General features: G+C 41.7%; 1 protein-coding gene across 2 annotated transcripts in view; it reads right to left on the minus strand.

The window, feature by feature from the left end:
- The window catches only part of CLRN1 (clarin 1), a 44,096-nt gene that overhangs the window by 11,607 nt on the left and 5,228 nt on the right, over window positions 1-27,261 (minus strand). The window contains exons 2-4 of one of the 2 annotated variants that reach the window (XM_027875702.1): window positions 13,188-13,195; window positions 10,011-10,053; window positions 2,618-2,797 (exon numbers count right to left, since the gene is read on the minus strand). In XM_027875702.1, the coding sequence (XP_027731503.1) occupies window positions 2,618-2,797; window positions 10,011-10,053; window positions 13,188-13,195 (231 nt within the window). The remainder of the gene's footprint in view (window positions 1-2,617; window positions 2,798-10,010; window positions 10,054-13,187; window positions 13,196-27,261) is intronic. The other variant, XM_027875703.1, reaches the window with a different exon arrangement.

The raw sequence follows: 27,261 nt of genomic DNA on the forward strand, positions 1-27,261 counted from the left end.
GTGTGTGTGTGTGTGTGTGTGTGTGTGTGTGTGTGTGTGTGTGTGTGTATTCATGGTAGATGGACACTGACCTTTGGGAGCCAGGAAAACCTGGGCTTAAATTTTGCCTCTGACACTTAGTGCTCATATGTTTCTGGACAAACCACTTTACCTCTGCCTACCTCAGTTCTTTTATTGGTAAAATGGGAATAATCATAGTACTGGCCTTCCAAGGTTGCTGTAATGAGATTATGTATGTAAAGTACTTTGAAGACCTTAATTAAGGGCCATTTAAATATCATCTAAGATTATTAAACACCACTGAGTCTGTTTCTAACCTTAGTCTAGAGGTTAACCTATAGGCCAAAGTGTGGTTGGCCTCAGCTGTTAGTATGCATGGATCTGACTACAATCAGGAAGGAAAGAATGGAGGAAGGAAGGGAGTAAAGGAGGAAGTTAAGGAGAGAGAGAGGGAGGGAAGGAGGAAGAGACAAAATGAAGGAAAGAAGGGAGAGAAAAAAGAGGAGGGAAGAAAAAATGGAGAGCTGGAAGAAAGAAAGAAAGGGAGGGAGGGAAAGAAGGAAGGGAGAGAAAGAAAGGAGGAAGGGAAGAAAGGAGGGAGGGATGGAAGAAAGAAAGATAGGGAGGAAAAGAAGGAAGGAACGAAGGAGGAAGAGAAGGAGGGAAGGAAGGGAGGAAGGAACCAAGCATTTATTATGCACCTGCTATGTGCCAGGCATTGTGCTAAGCATTTTAGTAAATATTTCTCCATTTCCCTGGGATTCTCTTCCTCTTCAAGTCCGTTTCCTGGAATCAGTGAACTGACTTTGAAATGTCACTTTGAGGCATGACCTATAATTCTCCATCCTGTGGACTTTCTCCTTTCTGATTCACTCCAGGGATTAATTCGCACCTCAGAGAGGGATCACTTGGCCTGACTACATTTTTTACAGTTGGCTTGACACCTCCTTTTTTGATCTCTTTTCTGTGATTAGGTCCTAGGCTTCTGGGGATACTCTCTTGAATAAATCTAGATAGTATATATTCAAAATTAATCTAAAGCAGTTTGCAGAAGGAGCGCACTAGCCCCTAGGGGAATCAGGACAGGCTCCCTGATAGCTAGAATTTGATAAGGATAGTAATGATAGCTAGAATTTAGATAGCCCTTTCAGGTTTGCAAGCACTTTACATATGTTGTATCATTTGAGCCTTACAACACTGTAGTGAGATAGATGCTAGTATTATCCCCCCATTGTACAGATGTGGGAACTAAGCCTGACTGTGTCTAAGTGACTTGCCCAGGATCACCCACAGCTAGTAAGTGTCTGAGATAGGATTTGAATTCAAGCCGTCCTCCAAGCCTAGAACTCTGTCTACTGTGTCACCTAGCTGCCTAAGCTTCTTGCATCAAATACATTTTCTCTGAGTGTTGAAGGGTGTCAAGGATTCCAAGAAGCAGAGGTGAGGAGGGAACACTTTCTAGGCATAAGGGGACTCATGTGGGAGATGGAATGTTGTGGGTGTGTGTGAGTGGAACTGTGAATATGGTAATATGGTGAAATCACAGCATGTGTGGAGGGAGTAGCAAATAGGTAAGAAGACTGGAAAGGTAGTGAGGGCCCAGGTTGGGAAGAGTTTTAAAAGCCAGATGGTGGAGTTCATATTTGATTCGAGGGATAATTGGGAACCAATGGGGTTTATTGAACGAGGAGGATAATCAGACCTGTGCTTGAGAAAGACCACCTTTGTTTCTGTGTCAAAGATGGATTGGGGGGAGGTTGGGAGGAGGGGTGTTTGAGATAATTAAATAAATCAGAGAGCCATTGCAATCATCTAGGTGAGGGGCAATGAAAGCAAAGAAGTGAATAGAGTTCCAGGCCTGGAGCCAGGCAGACTCATCTTTCTGAGTTCAAATCTAGCCTCAGACTCTTACTAGTTGTGTGACCCTGGACAAAGCACTTAACTCTATTTGCCTCAGTTTCCTCATCTGTAAGGTGAGGAAGGAAATGGCAAACTACTCCAGTATCTTTGTCAAGGAAACACCAAATGGGGTCATGAAGAATCAGATACGACTGAAAATGACTGAAATGAAATCAAGGCCTGAACTAGGGTGATGGCTCTGTATTGGGGAGAAGTGAATGTATTAAAGAACTGTCATCTAAATAGAAACAACGGGAAAAAAAACAACAACATTGGATTTGGAGTCAAAGGACTTGGGCTCAAACCACATCATAGAATTAGAGCATTGGATTAGATGTTCTCTAAGGTCCCTTTCAACTCTAGATCTCTGGTTCTGTGCTCTGTGGTTCTATGATCCTGTGACCTACTCAACGTTGTGCAACTGGTGAGGAGCCAAGGTCTGAACCCGGGTCTCCTGACTTCGCATTCATTGATCTTTCTAAGTCATGGTGCCTAGCTCAGTGTTGGACACATAGTAGGTACTCAATTAAGACCACTGATTGTTGATCGATAAAAACTGATTCCCAGGTCCCGAGTTTAGGGTTACAAGAGATATTGGTGCGAACTCACCTGAAGTAGCTACAGTCTCGAATGCTGTGTCACATCTTAAAATTAAGCTTGCGTTTTAATGGAAAGCAGGAAGGCAGATTTGTCTATGCACCTGGAATGGAGTACTTACACGAAATGAAGCTCCAGAGATATAGTCCAAGTGGGCCAAGGAGAGTTTCATAGGGCTTGCCAAAAGCGTTGTACATGAAAAAGGCTGCCCCTGCCATTGTCAACACAATAAGAATTGTTGAGAATAGAACAGTATTCACATGGATACTCACTGGGATGGCTTTGACCAGATCTGGAAAAACTGAAGATTGAAGAAAACACAAAGGATTAGAAGTCTTGTTTTCAATGGACTAAAAATAGATTTCATTGTAAAATCTTTTCCCCCCTTCTTCCTCTTGGGGACCATTAAAGCTCTTTCAAGCTTGTGCAAGGCACTCCATCTCTCGACTCTGTGTATGTTCCCCATTCCTGCAACTCTCTCCCTCTCCTCCTTTGCCTCCTCGCTTTCCTGGCTCCTTCCTTCAAGTCTCAGCTAAGATCCCACCTTCTGCAAAAGCCTTCTCTAGTCCTCCTTAGTGATTAAGGGAAGAAAGCAAATATAGGACTAGTGCCTTGGAGTCTGTATTTGGGGGGGGGCGGTGTGAAGATTTCAGCCTGAGATTAGCTCTAATTTATTCTGTATTTATCTTATTTGTACATAGTTGTTTGTATGTCATCTTCCCCATTAATGAGATAATATTTATAAAGTGTTCAACACAGCGTCTGGAACATAGTAGGTGCTTAATAAACGTATCTTCCTTTCCCTTCCTTTCCTTTCCTCTTCCCTTCCCTCTTCCCCTTCCCCATTCCCTCTTCCCTTGCCTTCCCTTCCCTTCCTTAATAGAATGTGAGCCCCTTGAGGGCAGGAACCACATATATGCCTTTATATCCTCAATGCTTAGCACAATGCTTGGCACGTAGTAGATGAATAATAAATTCTTATTGACTTGACTTCAAATAAATGAGGTGCTTTTTTCATTATAATTACAAGCAGATTTACAAGAATATTTAAGGACAGTTTGAAGAATTCAGCCCTGAAAACTGGCAAAGACTGCCATTAGACGAACGTTGAGGGAAAAACTGATGTGACCTTGTACATACCTTAGGTCAGTAAATAATAGCTCCCTTTCCTATCTCAGTCACTAAGCATACTGATAAAAATTTTAATGGCATTTCTCAGTAGTTCACTTCATTTTTCTAAAATTAAAGTTCTGGCTTAAGCTATTAATATCATTTCCAGTGTATTGCTATTCAGACACTAAAGAAAGATTTCATCTTGCCCTTAGCTCTACAGAAACATATTTCTAGACCACATTTAAAGCCCAAGAAGTCCTTAGCAACTGTCAATATTTTTTTATGTAACATGAATCTATGGAAAATGAATTTCTGTGATTGACACAAGAATAATTTGATTTTTTTCTGGCCAGAAGAAATAACAAATTAATTCCTAATTTTTATATTCATGGCAAGATTTAATTGTTAGCGGATATAAGGTGATGAATGATCAACCGAAACCCATTCCTGTGACCTGACAAAAATGCATGTGACATTTGCGAAAGTTGGTTAGACTATTCATAGAATATTGGGGATGTCCTTATTGTATAAGTATTGAGATGGGAAAAAAAGAACTGAAACATAGATCCTCACCACCAATGAATATTAGAGATATTGGCATTATTCAGTTCACGTGGAGTCGTCTCTTATCTATTTGTGTCGGGTTGACTCACTTGGTTAGTCTATGGTGTTAATGAGCCTAAAGTTATATGGTTTTCATTCCCACATGAACCAGTTGGCATTATTTTGTTCCACGACCACATGCTGTATCTCTGACCATGGCCACACATTTTCCAAGTACATATCACAGGTTATAAGGAGAACTAGGTAAGGACATATGGATAGAGTAGTGAAAATCCAACCCCGCTGCTGGGAAGTCTTGTATTCTTATGGAAAAGAGAAATGTGAAGAAGACGATAATATAATTAGGTGGATTTGGAACTGGTTGAATGGTGAAGATCCCCAAGAGGAACCATCAGTAATTTGATGATACTTAGAAGGAGATTTCCAGTGGAGAGCTGTACTTGGCCCTGTACTGTTTAACATATTCTTTTTAATCAGGCCTAGGTAAAGGTGGCATCTTTGGCAGATTTGCAGATGACACAGGCCTGGGAGGTATGGCTAGCTAAGATTGAGTGACCAAGTCAGGATCCAAAAAGATCTTGATGGAATAGAACAGAAGACCAGATTGAATAAAATGAAATTTAATAGGGATAGTTGTAAATGCAACATGAGGACCAGTGGATTGTGTGCAATGGGCTCTTTCTTGTATCAGCCCATTGGAAGGACTGGTGAGCCTGTTTGGGGAAGGAGGCAAGGAAGGGGTGATTCAGGTCATGTGTAGGTATTCTCTCTGTATACTAAGAAAGTACAGCAAAGACAGAACTACAAAAAGATCCCTCCCCCCAAAACAAACAAACAAACAAAACACTGGGGCATGTTCTTGTCTACCATTTCAGTCCCTGAAGAGAGTGGATTCACACTTAAAGTAGTGACTACCAGCATCTCCTCCTAGTTCCCTTTAGAGTGTGACAGTCAATGGATGAGTCATTCCCATGATTTCAGGACATGTTGTTTTGGCTCCTGGGAAAATCACTGTAGGGCTCAGTCAAGCAGGCACTCCTCGCTGGCCTTGACTTAGGTCCCTTCTGACCCTGAGATTCTGTGATTCTTTAAAAAAAAAAAATCAAATGTGTTCATTTGATTTGGTACCAATAGCATCATCTTCTCATATGTGTTTTCTCAAGTCCTACATCTTCTAACCCCTTTTCAGAGAAATGGCTAACCTGAGGCTATCATTGCCATCTAGGAGGAGGAGTGTTATGCCAGCTCAGCTTCAGGCACGCTTCTCATTCCTGAATCCATTGATCTGTACCAACTCTCTATCCAAAGGCAAACCACTGGCTTTATTGCTCCCTGTAGCTCCATTCCTGATCTCTAGGAGTATACAATTTCTGAAACAATGCCAACAGTTTAATGTGGAATTTCTATCCTGGGCCAACTATTAATTCTCCCTATACCTCTACCTGTGATGATGAGTCAGGCTACCTCCCTTCATCCACTGGTAGACATCCTATGCCATAGGAAGGATCAGTGATATTTCTTACTTAAATCTGTACAAAAGTTGAGGGTGTGTTAGTAAACTGAAGCAACTTAGAAAGATGTATGCCCTCTTATCATACAGGAAGTGAATAGAGGTGCTTAAAATATATGTACATATTTGTATTTAATCCTCATAAAGGTCATTATCAGAAAGTTGTATACCAGGAGATTAATTGCTTTATGTTATGCTTACTTATCAGGCTGCTACTTCATCTGATGAAAAATACCTAGATATCCAATGACTATCTAGATATATTAAAACTAATTTGTATTTTCTCTGATATGCCTTTCTTTGCCTGAGGCTAAATGAAGAACATCCAGAGAAGCCCTGGGAGAAGTCATTTTAGCAAGCTTGGTCTGGGGTTTTAGTTTATTAGATACTTTAGAAACAAGAGTTGGGTGACTTTTCCTTTTTTGTTTAGCCCACAGCATGCAAAATGGGCAGGGGACTCGGGGCTTTCCTCATGTGTTTCTGGATCTTTTATTAGCCTGATCATTCCTATTGGGTCTGCTGCTCTAATCATCTGGTGAGCTATCTACAAGGCAAAAAAAAAGGGTGAACGGCGTCACCACTGCCATATTGTATTTCTCTACATGGTATATTTTGCCCCTCTGCTTACCAATATGCTTATTTCTCTTTCTCAAAGCAAACCCTGCTTCTCTCTTGATTTATATCTAAGGGAATGGTTTATTCCTTGGGTACTAGTCTCTGACATAGGAATGGAGGGGCCGGGGAGCCCCAGAAACATATCCATCACTTGCTTACTAGTAGAGCCTGTGGCCTGCTTCATCATTGCCTCTGTCTCAGGGGACGTGGGCTAACTCAAGACTGTCCCTGAGATCTCCCTCCTGTGCCAAGAAGCAAACAGTGACAATTAAGTGACTCACAAGATAGAGGGTTGGATTGAAAGTCAAGAAGACCTCCCTGTGCCTCAGTTTTCTCATCTGTAAAATGGCATCTTCATCAAATGTTTGTTGTGAGAACAAAATGATATAATACTTATAAAGTACTTTGCAAATCTTAAAATTATGTGATATAATAATATAATATAATTATTATTAATACACTACATAATACTTGTAAAGTATTTTGTAAACCTTAAAACTATATAATTCTTCTGATGCTGCTGTTATTGTTGTGGTTAATGGAGCCTAGACCAGAGAGATTCCCTCTCCCTAAGAATATATTCCCGGGATAATCTAACCAGAGTCTGGGATCATTGGCCCAGATTCCAGAATAATAAAAGTAACTCACACAGAAGGAAGGGTGCAGAAAGACATGTTTGGACTTATAAGGAGTAAAAGAGAGTTTCCCTCAAGGGCCAAGGATTTGACTAGCTTTTAAATCTATTCAATACAAAACTATCAAAATGGTAAATACCTCTCCTGCCAATTGATGCTGATGAGAAGGGTGGTCTACTTGATGATATGAGACCTTCCTTAACTACTGCTTTTATGGCCTGGCCTTTAATCAGCCTCCAGGAGAAATTCATTATTACAACAGGGGTCCTTAACCTGAGGTCCAGGGACCCCAAGGGGTCCTTGGGTAGGTAGAAATATTTCAAGGGAGCAGTAGGGTCGGGGAGATGAGCACATTGAAGGGGAAAAAAATACCACATAAAGAAATACAATATGGCAATGGTGACATTGTTCACCCTTTTTAAAGAATGAACAACTTCCTTTGACTTGTAGACCCACTTGTAGTGGGTCCATGAACCTGGATGGGAAATATTTATATCTATATTACTATCAATATCAATATAGATATATATTTTATTTTCACTAATCTCTGAGATTTAGCATTTGACTATAATAAAAAAAAATCCAGCACTAATTTGAGAAGGGATCCACAGGATTCATTAGCTTGTCAAAGGGCTCCATGACACAATACAGGTTAAGGTCTCCTGTCTTATAGAGAGTGGCATCTTACTGCCTCATTGAATCACGTCTGCCGTCATGATTAAGTGCTTCATATTAAGGCCCAAGGCTGATACTACCTGCTCATGGAACCATTTTTATTCAGTACAACTGAAAGTCAAATCAGCTCAGGTCCCATTAGTGTGAATATCAATGGTGCATTCTTTTCTATCTCATGACACTTCTTACATATAGCTAGGTCCCCATTGATGTGAATAAGGAATCCAATGATGTGGTCCCAAGTATTCAAATTCACACTATTCAAAGTTGTGATTATGTAAAAACATGTTACTGGTTCCAACTCCATGGAAATAAGCAATGTGAAATAAAATAATTCAACTATTTCATTATTCACACTAATGGGGACTTAAACTGTAATGTTGTATAACATAGTTATTTGAATAATAGTGTTATCTATCCGTGAGATCAGGATCACTATTATAGACCCCCATCTTGCTGTAGTGAATTGATAAATATCTAAATTGACACTTAACTGAGAAAACTATCATGTAGGAGCTCCTATCAGAAGAGGCGTCCTTCACCTTTAACATTCAATCAGTCAATTGATTAAGCAGTTACTATGTGCTAGAACCTGTGCTAAATGCTGGGGACTTTGTTGTTGTTTAGTCCTGTCCAACCCTTGTGACTCCATTTGGGGTTTTCCAGGCAAAGATATTGAAGTGCTTTGCCATTTCCTTCTCCAGGAAACTGAGGCAACAGGGTTAAATGACTTGCCCAGGGTCACACAACTAGTCTGAGGTCAGATGAGTCTTCCTGACTTCAGACCCAGCTAACTCCAGGCCCAGCACTCTATCCACTGTGCCACCTAGCTGCCCCCCTGGGGACTTAGACAAAGTCAAAAGCAAACCAGACTTTGCCCTCAAGGTGCTTCTATTCTATCAGGCTGGAGGGCAGGGTAGGGACAGCATTTATATAATTAAATATATTTGGAAATAAAGACAAGGTAATCTTGGAGGGGGAAACCCTAGCATCTGAGGAAATAAATCTGGAGGGACCTCATGGAGAAAACATCCCAATGGGCTGAGCTTTGAAGGAAACTAGGGATTTTAAGAGATTTTAGGAAGTGCATTCCAGGCATCAAGCCCAGAGACCAGAGATGAAATGCAAAAAGAAGGAGGGAAAGCCAGTTTGGCTTGGAAGTAGTGTGCATAAAATGGGGAGGAGAATGTAATGAGAGTGGGAAGGTTTGGGACCAGGATGACAAGGGTTTAAAATGCCAAAAAGAATTTGGGTTTGAACCTCTAGGTAAGAAGGAGCCCCTTGAACTCTTTAGAGCGTGGGATGGATACGGTCTGATCTGTGATATCACTTTGGCAGTTATGTGGAGGAGTGCGGATTGGAGAGGGCAGAGATTAGAGGCAGGGAGACCAAGATGAGAAGAGTCTGAATCAGGCTGGTGTGCCTATGAGTGGATAGGAAGGGATCCAGGTGAGAGATGCAGCAGAGGCAGAGTAGACAAGACATTGTACACAGACTTCAGGACAGAAACCTCGGCTTTCTGTTCCTCTCTCTTCCCATTCTCCCTCTGGTCTTTCCTGTCCCCATGCAATTAACTGAGAAGATTCCATCTGGGAGACACTTCTGGTCCAGGCTTCTTCACACCAACAGCCTAATTAGAACCTCAGGGATGATTTACTCTGCAAGCTTCTAAGGACTGGTAATTCCCTCTCCCCCATGGCTGGCGGATTCTTCCCTCTGGCTTTTCCAATTGTTATTCAGTTTTCCTCTCTGGAGAAGAAAACTCTTTTCATCTGTTACCCCTCCAGCAAACCATTGTCCCTCTCCAGATTATCTCAGCTTGACCGCAGTCCTTGCCCTGCATTGGGTTGGACTGTGCCTTCTGGAGCTCCCATTCTGTGTCCAGCTTCCCTTTGAACTCTCCCTTCTATAGGCCCTCCAGTTGCTGGCACTGGCTTTCTTCTTCTAAAGACCCTGAATCTTCAATACTGGTCATTCTGTCTCTCAATGTTCCTCATCCCTGGACCTCCCTACCCAGGGCCAGGAGGAAGAACCACCATACTTCTTGTTCATCCTTGCCATTTTAAGACCTTCCCTCCTGGATTATGCTCAGCAACTTGTCCCCATTTGCAATTCACGCTATTTTTCTTCTCTGTGCTGTGTGGATCCTTGTTGCTATTATCTACCAAACTCTAGCATACTCTCCTTCCTTCCTCAATGAGTTCAGTAGCTGTTTCATCGTCTTCCTCTCCATCTCAACCATGGCCCTTATTATTGGTAACTTCAATACTTCCAATGATTACCCTTTTAGCATTGTGGTTACACAGTTCAACCTCAACCCCAATGACCTTGGTGACCTCCCTACCTCAGCCTAGGGAGGTAGGACCTAAGAACCTATCATTGCCCCCAACCTCAACCTGAACTCTGAAGTTTTCCTTTCTGATACAGATTCCAGTCTTTTTTCAGCTCCTCCTACCATCTTATTTCTCCTAAACTGTAGTGGAGGGGGCACAAGATTTGTATTCATCACGTTCTGGGTTCAAATCCTTCCTTGGACACTTACTAGTTGTATAATTCTGGACAAGTCACTTAACCTCTGTATGACTCACTTTCCTCATCTATAAAAATAAGGGTGTTGGACTCAATGGCCTTCTAAGTTTTCTTTCAATTCTAAATCTATGGTCCTATCATGGAGAAGCAATTTTTTTTAAAAAAAACCACCCTTATTTGCAATCCTGAAACTATAATAAGATCATAGTTTCTTTAGCATAATAAAAAGCTCTTTCCTTAATTTTCCAGTTTGAAGGTGGGATAGATCTGAATGAAAGGGGAAAAAATGCCTTTTATTAGGGAAGAGGAGAAGGGAACATAAATTTATTCATTTATTTATTTATTTGTTTGTTTGTTTATTTATTCTTAGTGAGGCAATCAGGGTTAAGTGACTTGCCCAAGGTCACACAGCTAGTACGTGTCAAGTGTTTGGTCTGAGGCCGGATTTGAACTCAGGTCCTCCTGACTTCAGGGCCAGTGCTGTATCCACTGTGCCACCTAGCTGCCCCAGTAATCTTGCTTTCGAGTTTTTTGGTTTTTTTTTTTTTTTGGCTAGGCAATGGGGTTAAGTGACTTGCCCAGGGTCACACAGCTAGTAAGTGTTATGTGTCTGTGGCTGTATTTGAACTCAGGTCCTCCTGAATCCAGGGCCGGTGCTCTATCCACTGCGCCACCTAGCTGACCCGAACATAAATTTATTAAGTGCCTACTATGTGCCAGGGTTGTGCTAAGACTTTGCAAATATTATCTCATTTAATTAGGTGAATAGATTAAGAACCAGAAATTTAACAGAGTGTCTCTTGTCCAAATAAAATCATTGTCTTTTCCCACCCCTCTATGAGCCCAGGATATGGGCCTATCTAAGGACAATCTTCTTTTTTGTGACTCTGGAAGGAAGGAAGAGATGAGAAGAAGATTGAGAAGTAGTTTCTTCATTGCCCCTCCTATTCAATTTAAATTCTCAATATAGGTCTGAGGGAGGAACCCCATCGATCCTTCAATGAGAGGGTTCCAAAATAAAGGAGAGAGAGGGAGAGGAGGGGTTATGATATGTTAACCAAGAATTATATTGTTACATATCTTGATTTTCTTTCTTCAATTCCTATAAATATTACCTAAAATTGTCTTGAGGCAGAGACATGTCAGAGGGCAAGGGAAAACTCTGCCATACTAGACAACTCTCCCTCTAAGTTAGAAATGACTCGGAATTAGGTTAATCTAAAATCAAATAAAATTGTTTCTGGCAGACTGGTGGCAGACTAATTCCTGACAGTATTAATATTTTTCTTCGACCCAATGATCCTATAAATGAATGCATATGTGCATATGTGCATGAATAAATGAACAAATGAATGAAAAGCCCATTGTGCTAAGTACTCAAGATTCAAATACAAAAATTAAACATTCCTTGCCCTCAAAGAGCTTCCATTCTAATGGAGGAGACAATACATTTGGAAGCATGTTGGCTTGGGAAAGGAGTGATGTATTGGGAAGTCACAAAGATTATGAACAGAACAACAGAGCAGTCCATTACTATTCTTTCTAGGGGCAATGGTAGTGGTGATTTGATTGCACTTCTTTGAGAAAGGCAGGGTTTGCTGTGGTATCATGTGGTGAAAATGGCCAGGGAGTGTAGAGTGTAGAACCAACTAGCTTAACACCTCCCAAGCATGGATCTTGGTGGTCCAGTTTAGAGAGAGAGGCAACAGCAGCAGCTGCAGTAATTAAATGGTGTTGGACCCTTTTGCACTCCTAGTATATCATCCCTGTAGTACCCTCATATTTGCCCCTTTGTGGTGTCAAGCCTGTAATTAGTCAGCTCAACATGGTACCATCTTCTGCCCTCCAGTCTCTCCTCCCACTTTGTCTCTATGCTGTTCACCTCCTACCAATTCTGAGTCCTGGATCACTCCCACCATCTGCCTTTTCTACTCCTATTCCCTGGCGGCTGAACACTCTAGAGAAAGTCAAGAAACCATGCAACAGATTCATGTTATTTAACACAACTTGGCCTCAAGGCTCCATGTGGCATTCCTCTTATCTCTCTTTGATTGAGAATCACAATCTTTACAGCATTTATTTGAAAACCCTTCAAGCTTCCAACTCTACCCACACCACACAGCCTCAGGAAATGACCTTGCCTCCTTCTTAACTGAAGATTAAGGCTGTTCACCATGAGCTCCCCTTCTCTATGCCTCAAAAACCTCTTTCCATTTTTATCTCTCCTCCCAGAGGGTGAGCTGGATGTTCTAATTCAGATACATGTGCCCTTGATCTCTTCCCCTCCCACACTCTTTAGGATCTTAACCTATCGATAATTCTCTCTCTCCAACTCCAACTTTTTCATAGCTGCTGTTCACTTTTTTTGCTACCTATAAACATGTTCAAATATCCCCTTCCCTTTAAAAAAAATGGGGATTTTCTTTTTCCTTTATGCTACCGTGGTCTCCAAAACCATGCTACTTATTCACTCTTCAACCCCTTATTGGCCTCTGGTCCCACCATATTGCTGAAACTGTCTTCCAAAAGGTAACCATTGATTTATGACTTTCTCTCACTACTCATCCTTCTTGACTTCTGTAGTGTACAACAGTACCAAACACTCACTCCTTCCATGCTCCCTAGGGCTTCTGTGACACTCCTAGTCCTTTGCTTCCTCCGTTTTGCTTCTGTTTTCTTAGCCAAGGAGAATGACCTCTGCACTGGAAATATCAGAACAAAAATAACTAATTGGGAGTTGTTACCCAATATAAATAAGTAGATAACAAGAGAGGGCCTAGGTGCTCTTGATGAAATCAAACCCCTTGGGTTCAATGAACTGCATATTGTGGGAAAGAATGAGAGGATGTGACTGCTGAGACACAGCCAATGGGAAAATCATGGACAATGAATGAGGTCCAAAGTTATCTTGATTTTCAAGAAAAGGTATGGGCTTGCCTGCAAACTATAGTTCACTGAGCCTGACTTCAATTTCTGGCAACATTCTAGAATGTATTATCAAAGGGATGGCTAGTGAACATCTAGAAAAGGACATAACAGTCACAAAGAACTGACCTGGCTTCATTAAGCACAGTCCTGCCAGACTCACTTTATATCCATTTTTGACAAGATTCCTAAGCTAGAAGATCAGGACAATACTGCAGACAAAGTTTATTTAGATTTTAGCAAAACATGCAATCAAATACTTCATGTCAGTCTTGTGAAAAAGATAGTGAAATGTGCATTAGATAATAGGATGGTTCACTGGATCCAGAACTGATTAAATAGCCAGACATAGAGAATAACAATTAATGGTTCTATGTCAATTTGGAATACATCTCCAGTGGAGTGCTTCAGGGATCTCTGCTTGACCAAGTGTTGTTTAACATTTGTTCCAATGACATAAAGACATCAATGACATGTCAGACAGTCCCTCACACTTATCATGCTAGGTGACAGAATCAAGAACCCAAAAAGTCATGAAAGTGTAGAACATGAGTGAATGAGAAGAATACTAATAGGAATCTATGTAAACCTTTACACCTGGGCACAAGAAATGGACTTCAGAAATAAAAGATAGGGGAGGCATGGTTCGACAACCATTCATCTGAAAATCTTTGGAGGTTTCAATTGATTGCAACCTCAGTAGGAGTTTCCTACAGAAACCTCATTTCCTTTAAATATGACTCAGCCTCAATACCACCTCTTCCATGAAGCCTCCCTTGATGAGCTCAGATGAAAGTCTTCTCTTTCTCCTCACATTTTCTTAGAAGACTTCATCTGCGTCTCCCCTTGTCCCTCACTATACTCCACACTTTCCATTGTACCTCTAGGTATAGGGATTGTGTGTCCATTTTTGGTCTTTGTATCTCCAACCTGAGCACCATGATTGGCATGACAGGCAAAATGGCCTAACGGATAGAGGGTTCATGCTGTGCCTTCAAATGAACCAGCTATGTGACTGTAGGCAAGTCACTTATCCCCTCAGAATTCCAGGGAGTTCTCTAAGACTCTTATATAGACGAGAAGGTATGATCTAGGTAAGTAAAGGAAGGAACTCATCAGAGCTCCTTACATTGATAGTTTGTTTGTTTAATAGCAAAAATAACAGCTTTTACTTACATAGCACTTTCAGGTTTGCAAAATCCTTAATGTAATGTCACAGTGCCTGGTACATAGTAGATGCTTAATAAATGCTTGTGGATTGATTGGTTGATTGATTTGATCCTCGCCACAATCCTGTGAGGCGGGTGCTATTGTTATCCTTATTTTGCTAATGCAGAAAAAGCAGCTTAGAAAGTGACAAGTTATTTAAATTCTCTATATTTAATTTTCCTCATCCGTAAAAATGAGGGGGTTGGAAGAGATGACCTCTAAGGTCCTTTTTAGTTCTGATTCTATGACCTTCTGCATTGCTCACATCACAAATCTAGTAAGTGTCAAAGACAGGGTTTGAACCTGGTCTTGTTGATAATCGGTCTAACACTCTTTGCACAATGCCAGGCTGCCTCCTAGGTGCTTAATAAATGTTTCTTGAACTGAATCATTTAATGAATAAAAATTATGAGAATGAATTATTTATTATGAATGAATTATGTCTTTTACAAGGAATGATTGAATTATACCATGAAAGGTTAAATGAATCTGAAGGGGGAGGGGCAGGTGACTAACTTTTGAGTTACTAAAGTCAATGCCAGCATTATATTCCTTCTGGCTCTAAATCTTACCTTCCTTGGATCTTGCTCCCTCGGATATCGATGTCCCTTTTGCAACTTTTTGGCAAAGCTTGTACTAACGTTTCCAAATCCCTCAGACCTCCTCCATTTCCTCCATATATACTTTGCTATCATTTAGGTGACAGCTTTGACTAGTAATGGACCCACCGGGGATCCTTCACCATCCTTTGGTGGAAACAAGTCAGTTGAGCAATCTCAGAGAGGGGATAATCCAATTATTTGAGGATTAAATAAGGCTACATCCCAGTCAAAGGCATTAGAGTCACAACAGAATTAGAATATCAGAGCTGAGGAGAACTTCAATGATTAATCCAATCCCTTCATTTAGCAGAATGGGAAAATGAAGCTCAGACATGAACAGACACTCAGGTAGGACCTCCTATGAGAAACTTGACATTATCCTGTCAAGTTCAAGGGCTCTTAACTTGGGATCTAGGAACATTTTTTTTTAATTAATAACTTTCTCAGTAACTTTATAATTTTGATGCATTCTCTTAAAAATGTTTAATATTCATTCTTTATTTTGAGTTTCCACTCTCTCTCCAGATCTGACGCATTTTCAAACATTATTTTGAGAAGAAGTCATGGGTTTCTCTAAATTGCCAAAAGGGTCCCTGGCACATAAAAGGTTAAGAACCTCTGCCCAAGTTGCTAGCACTTTATTTCCTCTCTTGTGCAGCTATAATTATTAATTAATTATTATTAATTATCTTGCACTATTATACAGGATTAAAAGGCAGGTTACATTTAGTCATGTTGTTCAATCACATCCAAAAAACCCCATTTTGGGTTTGTTTGTTTGTTTTTGGCTAAGATACTGGAGTGATTTGCCATTTCCTTCAGCTCATTTTACAGATGAGGAACTGAGGCAAACAGGGCTAAGTGACTTACCCAGGGTCACCCATCTAGTAAGTGTCTGAGGCCAGATTTGAACTCAGGAAGATGAGTCTTCCTGATTCCAACCCTGGCATTTTAGTCACTGCACCACCTAGCTGCCCACTTAGTCATCTTTGTCAATATTCTACCCTCTCTCCCAATAATTTGCTCTCCTGGAGGGGAGGGAGGGACAATTTTTCATTTTGTCTTTGTATTCTGAGCATTTAGTACAATGCCTTGAATGTAGGAATGAATGAATGAATGTATCAATGAAGAGAATATTTATTAAGTGCTTATTATGTATGAAGGATTGTGCTAAATGCTAAGCATACAAAGAGAAATGCAAGACAACTCCTGCTCTCAAGAAGTACACATCCTAATAGTTTAGATACTCATATAGGAAGCCTCAGCCACAAGTCAGATGGACCAGCCCCATGGTCCTCAGAGGGCAGCACCAAGCAGATAGTGATGCATCATTTAGAGAGAACACTATTTGTTTCTGATGTTGAATCAGTTGACTATACCAAGGACTTGGCAAGAACTGTGTATTGTGGATCATCAGAATTTGGCACCCTGGGTCCCCTAGCTGCTCAGGAAGCTCGTGCTGCAGGCCTATAGAAGTGGGTGCCCCGGCTGATCGTCTATAGGGACCACTGATTCCCTGGCCGACGTCCGCAGGGGCTGGGCTACATCAGGGTCAGAGAGGGGAAGGGTGCTCAGTTAGTGAGCACTGCCATTCCCAGGGAGCTTGGGAATGAATAATAAAGTAATTCACCCAAAGTCACACATCAAGCTAGTGGTAGATTTGAGCTAGAACCCAGTTCTCCCAACAGTCTAATCTTCTTTCAATATAACATTACATTCAAATAAAAGAAATGCTCTGCAGAATCTGGGGCTCCATACAGAAACAGTCCACAAGAGCCTAATGTTCCTTTGAGAGAAGAATTGTGTTCTCAGTCACAAAAGCTCCTTTTGGAAATTTAAAAATTGGCAGGGGTCCAGTCCTCTAATTTTTCATGGAGATCAAATGTGGGGAGGCAAAGAACCTTGACTGATGGCTATAAATGAGCAGATGAGCTAAGCTGACCTCTAAGGTCTTCCTGGCCCTAACATTCTATTATTCTAAGCACTAACTGGTCAGTGGGCTACGTGAAGACTCTTTCCTGAGGGAAGCAGCCTATTTTCCCATTATTTTTAAACTCTCCAATTCTAAGATTCTTTGATAGAATTCTGAGCAGGCGGTGATTGTCACCTGCATCGCTGCATCTTTGGGTACATGTACATATATTAATTTCTTATGTGACGCCTGTCACAGACCTTTCTTTGTACCTGATATATTATCCCCATTCCCTCTTCCATCTCCCTCCTGTAATTTCTCGGTCATTCTCACTAATGACTTGTCTGAAATAATCTGTTCACAGACCCGGACTGATGGCGTGCCTCTAGGAAGCACCCCTATTATTCCCCTCAAAAGGAGCACAGATAAATGATTAGGATAGGGCTGGCCTCTGGAAATCCATTAGATGAGGGCTCAGACTTTTGTGGGACCCCATGGGGGAGGCGTCTCACTGTACCATCTGTTCTGCTCTGTTAACCATTCACACTTGGAGCTATAGCTTCTGGGCCATACCTGGGTAAGAGTCAATTGGGACTTTGCCTCAGAGTACCAAAGTTTACAAGGTGCTGACAGGGCTCGAGCCTTTCAGCATCACAGAAACAATTGAGCTTAGAAGCTAGTTAGCAAGAATAATTGGTTAAAATAGGAAGCTATCAGAGGGTGTCCTATCTCCTCCCAAGGGAGTTTCTTCTTTTCTCGGTCCTCACCTGCCTCTCCCCACAGCTCCCTCTCTAGTCCAACTTTCTGGAAAACAATTGGGAATTACATGGAAAAAACTCACTCATGCCCCTCTGACCTGGAGATCTCATTGCTGGGCATATGATCCCTTCATCGAGCTGCAGCTTCTTGGCCCCATGCGGTATCTGCTGCCTCACATCCATTTTACTTTCCCTCCTGCCCCCGTCAAAGGCATGTTTGCTCCAGGCCCATATAATGCTACTTGCCTGAGATGTACAAAAGGACTAGTTATGGTTCTGGAAGCCTCTATCCATGCCCTGAGCAGAAAGACTGATACCAGAAAGTGGAGCCTGTGCTGGTGAGTACTCCTTCGTGTCAAAGGTAACTTCCATCATTCCCTGGAATCTATGGCTCCATGCAATTAGACAAGGACCTCAACACTGAAGGATTACCGAGGGGTTTCATCTGAACGTGCCTGGAGAATTCCCTTCTAGTATAGCCACCAGGCAGAGCCATGGTAGGGGGCAGAAGAACCTTTCTGAAGACTGGCTGCCCTTTTCAATAGAAACTCTCCCCTTGGCCTCCATTGAGACAGCCCTACCATGGTAAATATCTTGGTTGCTTTTCAAGCCCATCCTTGCAGTTGCCTACTGCTTTGACCCTGTCAATGCCCAAATCCCTCCAGGTGCAAGATGCAGGTAAGCTTATCTAAGCCTTCAAAACTTGAGGCTAGGAAATTATCACTGGCTGCTATAAAGCACCTTTTCTCTCAATTAAAGTCTGGGATGGAAGATTCCAGGGCCCTTTTTTCTCTTCTCCACTTTTCATTCTTCACATAAAGAGGCTGGTGGGTGTGCGGGAGTGTGTAACAAAAGATCATATTTGGTCTCTGGTGACTCCACGTTCACTTTCTTTTCAAGAGAATGAGGCCAGTATCCTTTTTTCTTAGAGGAAGTGTTCTTCATCTGACCTTCAGCACAGACCATCCGTAGCTAGTCATTCTGAAAATCCACTAAAAGACATTCTCTGACACATGCTTATTGTATTTATCTTTTTCTGTATCTCTTCCCTAATATCCCACCCAGTTATTGAGTTCTACATGGTCAGGGGAAAGGGAATTCGGAACCCATTGAAGCAGAGGACCAGCATTGGCTTAGCAGAAGTTTCATATTGAGTTGTGACAGTTATCTTTTCTGAAATCCCCCAGCCACAATGTGAGTTGATGTGTTTCTATCTACCTGAACATATATCTACGGCAAAGTCTATTCAGCATAAGTGAGTGAGTCTTAATCACCTGTAGCGGTCTAGGGACAACAGATGCTTTGGTAAATATGTGTCTCTGATAATAGCACACACTTGACTGCTTCTAATCTGCAGGGGTATGATTACATCGGGGTAATAACTCCCTAGAACGTCTTTGCCACAGTTATAGCACACTGGGAGAGCTAAGTATGAGCAATGCATAAATTAATTCGCCCTGTAAAATGTTTACCAGCAGTCAGCTCTACTGGTCATGCAATAAAAGCATATTATTTGACAGCAAATTAATGCATTATCTATGTGACCCAATGAAAGGCCAATTATTTATATTTTTGTTGGACTGATGTATCCCCTTGTAAAATTTGCCTGTAATGTTTTTAATGTATCCCGCAGAATGCATAAGTGCACAAATGAGTGTATTAAAAATGATCTTTTAAACTCTCCAATCTCATTCTAGCACAGTGCTGAACTCACAGAGTGAGCACTAAATAAAAGCTTGCTGCATGGAGTTGACTAGAGGAGACATTCCCTATCTATTGCCTACGTCTAGAGGACTGGTCATATTGCCTCATGAAAGACACGATCGTTTTGATAATTGTCTTGGTGACTTTGTAAGTGATCTTGGTTCCGTTTTGGCAACATCTACCCTGGAGGTGTTTGTTTGCAAAGACTCAGGGCCAAACTACTATAATTGTAAGAGAGGGCTTTAACTAGGGTAAGGATAGTAGGCCTTTGCCCCAAGGTGCCAAATTTAGAGGGTGCCTATAGCACTCACTATCTTTCAGAATGGCGGAGCTCAGAACCTAGCTAGCTAGAATAATTAGTTGAAATAAGAAGACAGCAAATAGCAGGCTGGGGGTAATTCTATCCTCTACCCGGCTACCCTGCCTCCCCAGAAGCAACCTCACCCCACGTTTGGATTCCCCCCATCCCACCTGAGGGTCTGCTTTGTGCCACTTGCCCAAAGTATGATAATTTCTAGTTATGGCTGTAACATCAGGAAATGTCTCCAACCTCCAACATTAGTTATCAAAGTAATTTGATGGTATGATGGAAAGCTTTGCAGTAAGCCTTTAATATTCATTCCTTCAATGATTCAGCAAATATTTCTTGAGCACCTACTATGGGCAAGATTTACTACTTTTTTTTAATGCAAACTGTAGACGATGCTGGGGCGGTCGTTTGTCTTCATAGATACCCGTGTACGTAGGCCACACAGGAGGCAGGGACTTGGGGGGAAAGATTACAGAAATGGGAAACCTAGTGGACTAACGCTATTTTCATTGGTTCAGAGGCCTCCCTTCATTGATGAAGGCTGGCAACTTGTCTTCAAATTGCCTGTGACAATTCAGCGACTGACTTGCTCAGGGTCACACAGTTCATTTGTGTCAGGACTTGAATCCAGGCCATCTGTGCCATGTGAGATAAAACCTCATTAACACTTCATCTCCATGTTCCATGTCTTAGCACAGACTATCCCTCAGGCCTGAAATGCTGCGCCTCCTCACACCTCAGAAGAAGACGTTTCCTGGTGCCCCCTCACTTCTAGCTGCTAATGCTTTCCCCTCTCTGAAAAAAAAAAAAATATATATATATATGTATATATGTATATATATATGTATATATATATATGTGTGTATATATATATATATATATATATGTATATATATATCTTGCATCTACCTACAATTTATAAGCATAATGTCTCCCCCATTAGACTGTGAGCATCTTGAGAGCAGGGGACTGTGTTTTCCCCTTTCTTCATTTCTCTGCCACTTAGCACAGTGCTGGAATATAGTAAGTGATGTTGACTTAAATTTAGACCTCAATCATTACAAATTTGTGGAAATTCAGACAGAGGCTGGGATGGATTCAGAGGTAAACATGCTATGAAAATAAGTATTTGTTAAGTAACCAGATAGTGCAACAAAAGATCAGAACAGTAGTTAATCTCCTCTAGAGGAGGACTTGAATACAGGTCTTTATGATGCAAATGATGACCATCCACCCACCACAACAGGCTGCCTCTTCCTTTCTTGCTAAGTATGAAACAGGCTTGACCCTGTTTTTCTATGCCGTCTTCCATTGGCTGCCTAGCCCAATAGAGTTGGATGGGATGGGGATCAGGGAAAAGTCAGCTCCAGAGATGGGGGAAGAAAATGGTCAGAGATATCAGAGTGACTCCATCCAGAAGGAATCTGTAACCTGCCTCAAACTATGCAGCCAGCTCTATGTAGACAGCCTCTTTGATGTGCTCAGCTTATGTCCTAGGACTTAGAACAAACACCTTTGGAACACTCTTCTGCTGTGCTAGGAGGGTAACGAGGAGCCGGAGTGCTGGGGCTTAGAACACAAAGGTGATTGAAACCATCTTATTTAGTGATGGCTGTGAATTGAGAAGAATGGGGCATCTGCTCCTGGAATAGTGAAATTGGGTCCCTTGGGGAGAGATACTTAAGGGGAAAAAAACCCAGAGCAGAGAGGTTTCCTATCTTTTACTCACTCCCTCTGACCTTGGAAGAATATTTGTCATGGGTTTTTAGTTAACTATTTTTTTATAATTTTTTTTTAGGCAATTGGAGTTAAGTGACTTGCCCAGGGTCACACAGCTAGTAAGTGTCAAGTGTTTGGTCTGAGGCTGGATTTGAATTCAGGTCCTCCTGACTTCAGGGCCGGTGCTCTATCTACTGCGCCACCTAGCCGCCCCTATTTTTTTTTTAATTTTTTTGTTTGTTTTTAGTTAACTTTGAGGCATGAGAAAAATGTCTAAGTGTGGAAAACAAGACAGAGGTGGAGGGAAAGTCAAATAAGAAAGGCTGCCCCAGATAGAATGGGCAGAACCTCTGCTCTAGAGAAGCCCCAGGAGGCTTCCTGAGACTGTATGACGCTTTGGTGAAAGTAGAAACCAAGTCTCGTCATAAGCAAAGCAGCGTGGAATAGCGAAAAGATCTCTGGATTTGGAGCTAGAAGTCCTGGGTGCAGATTCCATCCCTGTCCCTACCTGTGTGATCTTGGACCAGTCACCATGACCTCTGTGAGCCTCAGTTTCCTCGTTTGTAACATGAGGGCATTGATCCGGAGCTTCTCTAAGATCCCAGCCCTAAACCATGTGATGGTATAGCTACTTTAGCTGTTCCTCACCTGCGCCTTCCCAAGAGGTGCACTCAGCGAGAGAGAATACTAAGGAGGGGAGGCTGAAAGGAAAACAGCATCAGTTGCCATTGGCAACAGCCGTGGGAAAAGCCAGCAGCTCTAACGGCACCTGCAGCCTCCTCAGTGAAGCCAGGAGGGAGGGGGAGTGACCCTAGGAGGAGGATTAGCGGCTAAGACTCAGAGCATGAGACCTTAGGGGTCCCCCCTCAGCAGCAGAGGGAGGAAAGACCATGATCCTGAGCATCTCATAGTCAGGACCTTCCAGCAGCGATGGAAACCCCCGGGCCCACACATCCCTCTCTCTATACCCTTCCCAGTAGCAAATCAATCAACAAAGCCTTATGAAATGCCTACTAAGTGCTGCAGAATACAAAGACAAAAATAAAACAATTGCCTACCCTCAAGGAACTTACATTCTTTTAGTAACAGGTGAAAAAGCAGGAGGGGGGAGAATAGGAAAAGGAGGAAGTTTCTTGTGGGCAATTCCAGGGATAAAGGGATCTCCACAATCTTCTCCCATGTTTTATGAAATCAAATCAACTCTGAGCTGAAGGCAGCTAGGTGGCACAGTGGATGAGGGCCTGGAGTCAGGAAGACCTGAGTTCAAATTTAGCCTCAGACACTTATTAGCTCTGTGACCCTGGACAAGTCACTTGACCTCTGTTTGCTTCAGTTTCCTCATCTGTAAAATGGAGATAATAATAGCACCTACCTCCCAAGGTTGTTGTGAGGGTCAAATTATAATAATAATTGTAAAGCACTCAGCATGGTGCCTGGTACATAGAAAGTACTATATAAATGTTAGCTGCTACTGTTATTATTATTATTATTCTTGTAGGCCTAGAGCTAATTACTTCTGGGAAGGGAGGGTCCACAGTCTTTTGAAATTTTCACTGAAAATTTCTGTGATTCAGAGTCTCAGCCTGCCTATAGGCCTAAGATCCCTTCTCCTGCCCACCCCCACCCCTCATCGCTCACAGCTCTATTATGCCCATCCATGTCACCCCTACCCTTCTTCTGTCCCTTTTTCTGCCCTTTTCTTCTATTGTGTGCCTTATGAAACTCTTATTGTATTGTTAACAAATAATCCTTAATGCTCATTCCATTTTCTGGCATTCATGAAAATCTGGCTTATCCCGGGAGACATTGGCACTTTCTCCAGACATACCATCCCTCCTACCCTCCATTATACTGGGCCAGTAGGCTTCTTGTTCATTATTGCCACTCAGCAAATGCTTCTTAATTAATGAAGCGGCAATCTCATCAGTTCTCATGGGTTCAGCGATCATCTCCCCACAAATGTCCCCCAAATCCACATATTCAGCCATTATCACTCTCCTGAGCCCCAGTCTTACATTTCCACCTGCCGGTTGGGATCACCACTGGATTGGCCCCTAAGAATATCAAATTCTACATGGGACGTGTTTGGAAAATAGGCCTCATCTCTCCCCATAAACTCCTCCCCTGGTGTTGGCTTCAAGGTTACCACCATTTTTCCCATTGTCCTCATTCGTAACTGAGTCATCATTAAATTTTTTCTCTCGCTCACCTACAATATCCAAGAAGTTGCCAAATCCTGTTGGTTCTGTTTCTATAATATTTCTTGCTCCTGTTCTCTCCTCTCCTCTCATGCTACAATGACCCTAATCCAGGCCCTCAACATTCTCCCCAGAGGCCAATGCAATGGTAGCCTCCTAACTGGTCTCCTTGTATTAAGCTTCTTTCCTCTCCAACCTGTCCTCCACAAATGCCAAATTTATATCCCTACAGCTCTGATCTGATCACGTTCCTCCCATGTTGCAGCAGCTTCAGTGGTTCACTCTTACCTCAAGGATAAAATACTAATTCCTCTATATGGCTTGAAAGCCCTTCATAATTTTGTTCAAATGCATGTTTCCAAGTCAATTACAAACTCCTCCTCCTAGGTTCTACTCAACCTGGCTTATTTGCTGTTCTCTGTATGTGATGTTCCATCTCCCATCTCCACGTCCTTCATGCCTAGAATATTCTCCAGACTTCATACATCTCCAGAGAGATGCTAAGTCTGTTGGACGGTAACCCTTTGCTACTCCCATCAGACTAATACCACTACCTCACACGGATGACTTTGGCACCTGAGGAGAAAGGCAAGAGAGGGAAAGAGCGAGATGAGCGCCCCTGTACTTGTTAGGACAGGTCAGACTTGTGCCGTCATCTGACCTTCCTCTTCTTGTCTCCTCCAAATCTCTCTATCCCCCCCCCCCCACCGTGGAAATGTCGACTTCTACTTCCCCTTCTCCCAACTCAACCTACTGCTTACCTCGCATTATTTATTTATTTTACCTCTGAATAGAGAAAAAGATCTGAGATGGAGGAAAGGGTATTGAGGTATAGAGTGTCATCTGTAAATCTGATAAGCTTTCCATCTGTGCCTTTATCCAAGTCACCGATAAAAATGTTAAGCAGGACAGGCTTTAAGGACAGATTCCCAGGCCGGTCCCCTGGAGACCTCCTTCTAAGTTGACATCAGACCACTAATGATTATTCTTTGGGTTCAGTCATTCAATCAGTTCTGAATCTATATAATTTTGTACTATTATCAAGCCTAGAGCTCTTGAACTATTTGTGAAGAATAACATGAAAGACTTAGTTAAATTCTTTAGAAAAATCTATGTAAATTATATTTACAACATTCCCTTTATCTTCTTATCTGCAAATGATCGAAAAAGAAAATGAGGGTAATTTGGAATAACTGGTATTGAAGAAGCTAGGTTGATTATCGGTAATCACTGATTCTTTTCCAGATGTTCACTAACATCTTTATTAATAATATGTTCTCAAATGTTGTCCCTGGCTTATCATCTTTAGACTCTATTCTTGTCTTTTTTTTTTAACTAAAAAAAAATGGGACATTTGTCTTCCGATCTTGTGGTATCTCCTTAGTTCTGGGAATTCTAGGAAAGTAGAGTGGCAGTTCTATCTGTACCAAAGACATGGGCTGATTTTTTATTTTTGTTTTTGGCCAATGTGTCAGGTAGCCAGTCTGGAGGCAAGGAGACAGAAGAAAACTAGCCTTAGGCTTTACATGGAAGGATGTATTTGCAAACAAAGGGCAAAGGCTCCAGGGTAGACAAGACTTCTGGTCATGAGTCAGTCATTTCAACCGCTCTGAACTCGTCTTTTATATGTGTTATGACCAAAGACAGAATTCTCATTAATGTTCATAGGGAGAGAAGACACATTTGCAAATTGATACATGAAGTGTATGCAGCTGTCATGCATAATGAAATCAGTAACATGTCTATTTTCAATCTAATTTTAAAAAATCATAATTATTATCATCAGAGCTGGACACAGAGAAGGCACTTAATACTTGCTGACCAAAAAAAACCTCCCCAAAAACAAGTGCTTAAAGAAACAAAGACTATCATTTTTCAGGAGCATCATGGCAGCAATGGTAGAGGTATAGAGAGCTAATTTCAGAGTCAAGAAGCCCCTGAGTCCAAGCCCCTCCTTTGACACATACTAGTTCTGTGATCTTAAACAAGTCCCGTGCTGGGCCTGGAGTCAAGAAGACGAGTTCAATCCTGCTTCAGACATAGTGAGGTATAGAGGACAGCTCATAAAAAAAAAACAAGATAGAATGTGGTGAGTTCCATAAAGTACTTTGAGAATTTGGTAATGGGAGAGACCACATTTTACAAGAAACATCATGGAGGAGTTGGCATTTGAGATGGGCAGGATTTGAAATGTCATGGATGAGGAGCGGGTATTCCAGGTGGGTGACTCAAGGCAAGGTGTGGAAAGGCAAGGAAGTGGGGAAACTTCAGGGAGTGTTTCAAGAACATCAAGGTGTCTAATATTAGTGGAATAATGAGAGATAACATGGTTGAATAGAACCAGAGCAGGAAGAGCCTTGAATAGCTTAGACTGATGTCTAAGCACCTGGTACTTAACCAGGCCAATGGTGAGCCACAAAAGGTTTCTGAATGGCGGGTGACATGATGGGAATGAAACATTAGGAAGATTACTCTCAAAGTGGATCAGGGAAAGAAGAAAGGAGCCAAGCTTATGTAAATGGGGGTGTCTAAAGTGATTGCATTTGTTCTCCTGAATTGTTTATAATACCCCTTTGTGATCTTTCCCTTATTATTTAATAGCTCAACAAAACTTTTGTTTCCATTTACTAAACCTAGCCCCTATCCAAATCTCCACAAACTCTGAATTACTGAGGTTCAAATTCCTGAGATTTTTGTTGTTCAGTTTGAGAAGCAGAGTGGTGAAGCAGATGAAGGGCTCACTTTAGAGTTAGAAAGACCTGGGTTCAAAGTCTGCCTTTGACCTATACTAACTGTGATCATGGCTAGTCACTCAATTTAACCCCAGACTCTATAAGACTATTAGATGCAGACAAATTGCTCTCTGCACTGGTGGAAAGAACTTTTACAATAGCATTTCCCATCCTGATGGAATTATAGGTGCAGTTTCCCAACCCTCCCCCAAAAAAACCCAAACCTGACTGTACAGCTGAAGTTGTGAGCTGAAATATCATCATTTAAAACCTATTTCATCCATCTCAAAAATATTTCATTTTTTCTGGAATGTTGAAATAGCTTGGCTGCAAATAAATAGTCAATTCAGTTCAAGCATTTATAGTACAACTGCTGTGTGCAAGGGGACGCCACATGCTGGCCTCATAGGCAGAAAGACCTGGGTTGCAGGCCTGTCTCTGACTTAGACTAAGTATAACCATGGGTCAGTCAAGTCATTTAAACTCTCTGTGCCCTGGCAATCAAGACTATCAGTTGCAGACAAGGCATTGATTGATGTGCATCAGTGGAGACAGTCTCTACACACAGATTAAATTACACATTTGGACCCCCTCAGAGACTGTGGAAGACCTGGGAACGCCGGGATAAAGCAAAACAATCTTGATTTTCAAATTGCTTGCCTCCTACAGTTTGTTTAGGAGAAATCAACCTTATGCTTGTGAGTATCATTTTTTTTTTTTTACCATTTTCTATATTAGTGGATTTAAGAAAACAACCATTAAAAACATAACCCCTGCCTCATCCCCCTAACACACACACACACACACACACACTTCAGAAAGGGCTGTTTTTGTCCTTCTGGCTCCATTTAAAACCTAGATATGTTCAAGTTTTTGGTTTGGTTTTGTTGTTGTTTTCTGGTGACATACAAGGAAAACTGAGGAGGAATGGTTGGTTGTTGGGTCTGGGAAGATGAAGCATTCCTTTATCATAATGAATGGCTTTGGGTGCTAAGTAGGAATGCTGATGACCTTTTGAAAATGAAAGGCTGACCCAGAAACTGATGAGAATCAGC

This window comes from Vombatus ursinus, unplaced genomic scaffold, assembly GCF_900497805.2.
Source record: "Vombatus ursinus unplaced genomic scaffold, bare-nosed wombat genome assembly UNPS02014810.1, whole genome shotgun sequence".
Taxonomy (NCBI): domain Eukaryota; kingdom Metazoa; phylum Chordata; class Mammalia; order Diprotodontia; family Vombatidae; genus Vombatus; species Vombatus ursinus.